The sequence below is a fragment of the Helianthus annuus genome, chromosome 17 (assembly GCF_002127325.2).
Source record: "Helianthus annuus cultivar XRQ/B chromosome 17, HanXRQr2.0-SUNRISE, whole genome shotgun sequence".
Lineage (NCBI taxonomy): Eukaryota > Viridiplantae > Streptophyta > Magnoliopsida > Asterales > Asteraceae > Helianthus > Helianthus annuus.
Genome location: NC_035449.2, coordinates 59,881,749 through 59,888,263, shown reverse-complemented (window position 1 = coordinate 59,888,263; position 6,515 = coordinate 59,881,749). Strand labels below are relative to the sequence as shown.

The 6,515-nt window shown below is 36.7% G+C and overlaps 1 protein-coding gene across 1 annotated transcript; it reads right to left on the bottom strand.

Moving 5' to 3' along the window:
- Positions 1 to 3,640: 3,640 nt before the first annotated feature.
- On the bottom strand, positions 3,641 to 5,887 carry LOC110923010 (MDIS1-interacting receptor like kinase 2). The gene has a single exon (XM_022167207.2). It carries the CDS (start codon positions 5,885 to 5,887, stop codon positions 3,641 to 3,643), a length of 2,247 nt encoding a protein of 748 aa, XP_022022899.1.
- Between the last annotated feature and the right edge of the window lie 628 nt (positions 5,888 to 6,515).

The window sequence follows — 6,515 nt, the reverse complement described above, 5'->3', positions numbered from 1 at the left end:
GAATGAGAACCACCTCGAGTTGTAAGAACCGCGAGAACTACTTGATCCGGGGCGAGGTGGACCAATTTTTTTTTTCAAAAACGTAGATGCATGTATTATAAACACATTCGTAAAAAAATAAATTTAAAAAAAAATGCCGTGCGTGTAGTTTTTTACACCACAAGTTTGTGGTTTACGAGTTCCGTAAATTTACGGAACTCGTAAACCACAAACTTGTGGTGTAAAAAACTACACGCACGGCATTTTTTTTTAAATTTATTTTTTACGAATGTGTTTATAATACATGCATCTACGTTTTTGAAAAAAAAAATTTGGTTCACCTCGCCCCGTACGCTGTGATTCTCGCGGTTCTTACAACTCGAGGTGATTCTCATTCTAGCAGTCCCCTAATGATGTAAACCTTCAACTCCTAGGATGTAAAGAACTTTCTTTAATGTGTAACTCTTTAGCCAATAATGGTTCTTCGTCAACGTATTATTAAAAAAATTGATCTAAATTTCAATTGTTTCCGTACTCAAACAACCTTAGGCAGGGCTGGGACTAGGGGTGGGCGAGCCGCGCCTCCGGCCGAGGTCCGTTTTTTCCCAGGGCATAATTTTTTTTTCTCTTTTATACATTATATATATAAATATATAGAATATAAACCATAAAGAAATTATAATTTGGCCTAGTGGTCAAGGCCTTTACGTCCCTGCTAATCTGTCGCAAGTTTGAGTCCGGTTCATTCCCATTTTGGCCGTTTTAGCTCTTTTCCACTCCAGCTTTGGTTTTCATTCTTATTATTATTATTATTATTTTTTTTGTTAATTTGTTTCTTATTTCATGTTAATTTGGGGTTCCTGTGGCTAAAAGCTAGATTAAGAGAAGCTAGATTTTCTTAACACCATTAGTGACCACCCATCTGTTCCCCTTGATGCAAAGGAAGACGATGGTTATAAGCCCGTAAAACGATGATCTTAGCTTTACCAGATGACCACCCATCTGTTCCCCTTGATGCAAAGGAAGACGATGGTTATAAGTCCCGTAAAATGATGATCTTAGCTTTACCAGATTCTGTCGAGTTGAATGGTAATTACAAGGTGAAGATTTCTAGTGATTCCTTGCCAAGAATAGTGGTTCCTCTCAATAAACAGAAGAAGAAAGCTGGTGTGTAAATCGTCTCAGATGTCTCCGGTTTTTGACACTAATTAACCATCCGTTTCGATAATTTATTCTTGTATAATGGTTTTGTGTTTGTATGCACAATTACGTTATTTCTATACTTTGATATGTTAAAGAAGATAATTTGTTTAAACTTGAAATCGCTTGGTTCTGGTATAAAGGATAGGATTTTTTGGCTGATTTGTTACGTCAGTACTAACTAGTACTAACTTCTTTGAACAGATATTTATATCAAACTGGAAGTTAACGAACATTGATATTTATTAGAAATGAAAGTTATGTTGGTCATACCACTCCGTCGACCACCTCCACCTTTGCACCAATCAAGGTGCGTTTTCATTTTTTATTCCTCTTTCTTGAATCTCACAGTTTAGCCCTAAATTGGGTGTTTTGTTGATTGCGAGACTAAGAATTGAGTAATTGTTAATTCTCATACTATATTTTTGCTATGTTTGTTGCTATAACCTTAATCAACGTTTAAAAAAATAGTTTATATAGTTCGTTAGGGCTAAGGGCCTTTTTTTCGGCTCGTACGAGGCACTTAAATCCTTAGGGATGGCTCTGACTTTAGGAAAGGGGTGGTTGAATTGGAAGCTAAAGTTGCTGAGTTTCCAAAATCTAGTATGTTCATTTAAGGAAGAACGGTGTCTAAATCAGCCAATTTGTTCAATTTGTATGCAATTATTCGGTTGACTAGTTTACTAGATTAAATGAGCTTGAGTGTTTAGTTTTTTTCTTTAACATACTAGTTCTAGATCTTATGTGATACAAACCTATGCTAAGCTGGGTTGGCAAGCTATAGTTAAATAGTAAGTATTTGATTTTCGGTTGCGAGAAATTGCTTCCAAAAATCTAAATAGAAAAAATCTGATTCTCATTTGCGAGAACTTACTCCCATCCCACGTGCCTGAATTGAAGAAACATATGATCCTCAGTTGAGAGGATTTGATTCCCATACATGGAATTTTACATATATAGTCGTTGATCAGTTCATTTAATATTATTCGATAATTGATATAGTCTATTTGCATTTCTAATCAACTATTAAATGCATTGATATTGTTATATAGTCTATCACTGAAGTCTAATATTTTGTAGGTTATGGAGAAAGGATCAGCTAAAACGGGTGAATTCCCAAATGAAACATTGCACCTACATACATATTCACAATCATATGTAAGGTTGATGGTTCATGAGCAAGTGATGAATTTTTTTACATCAACGTCATTCTTCTCATTCATACTTCCTAAGTTACATCAAAACAAAAGGTAGATGGGCAACAAGCTGCACCGCCACCCCTTTCTGAATTGCAAACCCTAATCTACCGATAAAACCCTGCCCCCTGAGGTTGAACAATTGTTGTGGATGCCCCGTTGGACCCTGGTTAGGAATTGGGTAGCTTCTGGCGCTAGGGAACCAAATGTGTCAAAGGCAAAAGGGACAAAAACATGATGGTTCTCCACACAAGCTATAGCGTGCTTATCAACTTTCTTCGATTTTGCCTTTCTTGCTGCTTGTTCAGCTAGAAACTCGTTTTCCGTTAAACCAACCGAAGAGGAAACCCCGTGAGGTCCACACAAGCATGTTTCCCCCTAGCCCATCCAAAGACGAGCCGATTCGCTGATCGCATAGTAGATCTCCCATAAAACTGACTACTAATGTGAAATTAGAATTAAAGGATGAAGGCATTAAAGGGAGACTCCATTACATCCTCTTGGGTGTTACATATAGCAATTAATACATTGATTGGCTAATAGTTAAATTTAAGCAGGGCTCAATTTAATTATTAATGAGTTAGCTAAACTCGTTGGACCAATGTTCAGTGTGGACTAAAGTAATGTTTTGGGGTTTCAACCAATCTAATTCATTCGCTATGATATCACTACTTAAGATTGATCGATCACAGGCTTAAATTTTCAAGAGAGCTTGTAATCGATATCCAAAGAGTTTCACAATGGTTTGATGTCTTGTACTGGTTAATCCTCGTACTTAAGCAAGGAAACCTGTATGATCAACTTTCTCGCATGATGAAGCTGTAATATCGTTGGCTATAAGCCGGCTTTATACATAGAGTTGTATCCTCCATGCCAATATAAGTTGTGTCATCAAATCATTTCTCACCTTCATAGTTTCATCATACACCACCCTTACATGAAATATTAAGAAGAAATTATTACTTTATGTTTGTTCAAATAAATGGATCAATGTTAATTAATTACGTAGTCAGTTTTTGGCAGTGAGCAACGACAACAAGAAAACTTATATGAACTAGAAAAAAACTATTAATATGAAAACGTTTACACTATGTTACAAGAAATTCTTGCTACTCCTTTTGTACTAACAAAACAACAATAATAAAATAGATATTGGGAGAAAGTAATGTCTCTACTTCCTCCATGATTAAAACAACTTCAAACGAACTGCCGAAAAATAGGAACCTCCCAAGGTGCAGAAAGACCAGGTCATTTGTTAGACCAGGTCATTTGTTGGTTTCGGGTCCGGTTGACCCACCTAACTCCGGTGCACATTCCATACTTTTTTCATCCAACTGTTTTACTGATAAAGAAGTTTTCTTTTGTTTCCGACAAGTATGGAGGCTGCAGAGTGAAATTACCATGAAAAGAGGGAGCACTGTCACAAGGATGATCCTATGGTGAAAGCTATCATTATATTTCTTCCCCATAATTTGACTTGAACAAAGTTTCAATCCTGTAACATTTCCACACAAACCTGGATTGCCTTGGAATACTTGTATGGTAGAATTTTTGAAGATGGGAAATGAAGTGGGAACCGGACCTACCAACTCATTGTAAGACAAGTCGACAACAATCCCACCAGGCAATTTACCAAAGGCATTAGGAATCAAACCAGATAATCTATTATGTGAAAGGTTCAGACTTTCCAAACTCACCAAACTTTGAATTTCAGGGGGTATCTCTTTTGTAAGTGAATTCCAGGAGAAATCAAGCGCGGCAAGTTGACCTAGTTTACCAATTTCAGGTGGGATTTTTCCGTTGAGCTTGTTATTACTAAGATTCAAGTAATATATGTGCTCCCACTCACCAATATACGTTGATAGGGACCCGTTTAATCTATTTGTGGATAGATCGAGAGCAAGGAGATTTTGAAGCGACCCAAGCTCTTGAGGTATAACACCCGAAAGTTTGTTTTCTTTCAAGGACAAATACAACATACCTTCCATCTTTCCAAGTTCCTTCGGAATATCACCAACCAAATGGTTTGAAGAAAGATCAAGCCTTTGTAGTCGAGTTGAGTTTCCAAACTCGGGTGGTATGTAACCACTGATGTTGTTATGTCCCAAACCTAAGGCTGTTAAGTTCTTGCATTTACTCCAGTTTTGAGACAATTGCCCCTGAAAATTGTTATGACTTGCATCAAGGTAATCTAAACTTGGATACACCCCAAAACTATTTGATATATCTCCAGTAAGTTGATTAAAGTCAAATTGGGCTCTTATTAAGCTCGAGCAATTCCTTAGGCCTATTGGTATAGGACCAATGAGTTGATTATGACTTAGTGACAAATATTGAAGCATTCCTCCGTGGCACAAATCTTCAGGCAAACGTCCAGACAATTGATTATTGTCCATTTCTAGCTCAAGCATGTATGGACTTTCTAGTCCTCGTGGTATAGGACCAGATAATTTGTTCACACGAAGATACAAATATTGTAGCTTTCTCAGGTTTTTCAGTGATGAAGGTATAGAACCATTGAGTTGGTTTTCGCTCAACGCCAACTCTTTAAGTGACTTCAAGTTCCCTAGTTCAGCTGGAATGGGTCCAGAGAGTTGGTTTTGGTACAAGTGCAGGAGATTCAAAGACGTCAAATGACCAAACGATGAAGGAATTGGGCCTGATAGATTGTTTGCAAAGAGGCTGAGGCGCTCAAGTGAGACTAGACTACCGAGTTCTGGTGGTATCGAACCATTCAAGTTGTTTTGAAAAAGGTACAAGACAGTAAGCTGCTTCAAATTCCCAATTGCAGGTGGGATAGGACCACTTAGAAAATTGTTACTGATATACACTTCCACAAGATTGACAAGGTTCCCAAACTCATTTGGAATTTGACCAGATAGCCTATTGTCATCAAGATATAGGTAACCCAAGTTTTTTAAGTTGCCCAATGTTAGAGGCAATTCTCCTTCAAGAGAATTATTATACAAGGCAAGCTCAGAGAGAAAACTCAGTTGACCAATCTCTTGTGGTATTGAACCATATAAGTTATTTTCAAAAAGATGGAGGGTTTCAAGACTGGCTAACATCCCTATTTCTGGTGGGATTAAACCTGAAAATTTATTCCCCGAAAGATCAAGATAAACAAGGTTGGATAGGAGCCGGATTTGTGAGGGGATTGGACCGAAAAGTTGGTTTACACTAAGCTCAAAATGAGAAAGGTTATGGAGAAAAGAGAATGGAAACTGATCGAGAGTACCATTTAATTGAGAGGATGTGAGGTTCAACCTATAAATGGACCAATAATCATTGCAAACTACACCGAACCATGAAGTGCATGGAGTCGAAGCAGTAGCATTCATAGGGAGGGGAGTCCAAGAAGATAACAAGGAGTTGTTTGGAATTTGTAGGGTAGCTTTCCATTTAAGAAGAGCATTGGCTTCATCCAAAGAGGCAGAAGCAAAATTCCGTGTGGATGATAATGATATGATTAGTAGAGCTAGAGATAGAAGTAACAAGTTTATACAAGACATTGTTTGCTTTATGAAAAATGATGGATTGTGTGTCTTAATTTATACTTGAAGGGCTAACCATTTCTTATTGTCCTTTTTAAAATATTGGACCATATTTTCCACAATTAAGAGTGTGTTTTACTTGTGATACTTCAGAAGTCAATGTTCTTTAGCAACGACTATGATTTCCACTATTTAATTCTTGACGTGCTCCTTACTGTCTTAGTAGGTCCAAGTCAGTTAAACGCTAAGGTTGACTCAGAGTCATGAGGAAAAGACAAAAAAAAAAAAAAAGATGATATGATAGATCTTCGATGCTTCTTGTATGTTTTGCAAGGTCTAAATATTGAATCAAGTTAAATATACGCACCAACGACTCCGCCACAAGAGATGTGTTCTATAATATAAAATTTTAAATTTAAATATTGGTTAACAGCGAATATAGGTATTCTTATATAGAAAATAACAAACTATGATTGAATGGGTTGAGATCCTGTACAAACAGTGCTAATTATAAGAACCGTAAGAACAGATCTGAACCATTGTTAATTTAAATCAAGGGTTGATATTGATTATAAATAAAACTCTTATAATTAAAAATTACTACTAACAAATTAGGGATAATTTTGTAAAATTGCTAGTTATTTGA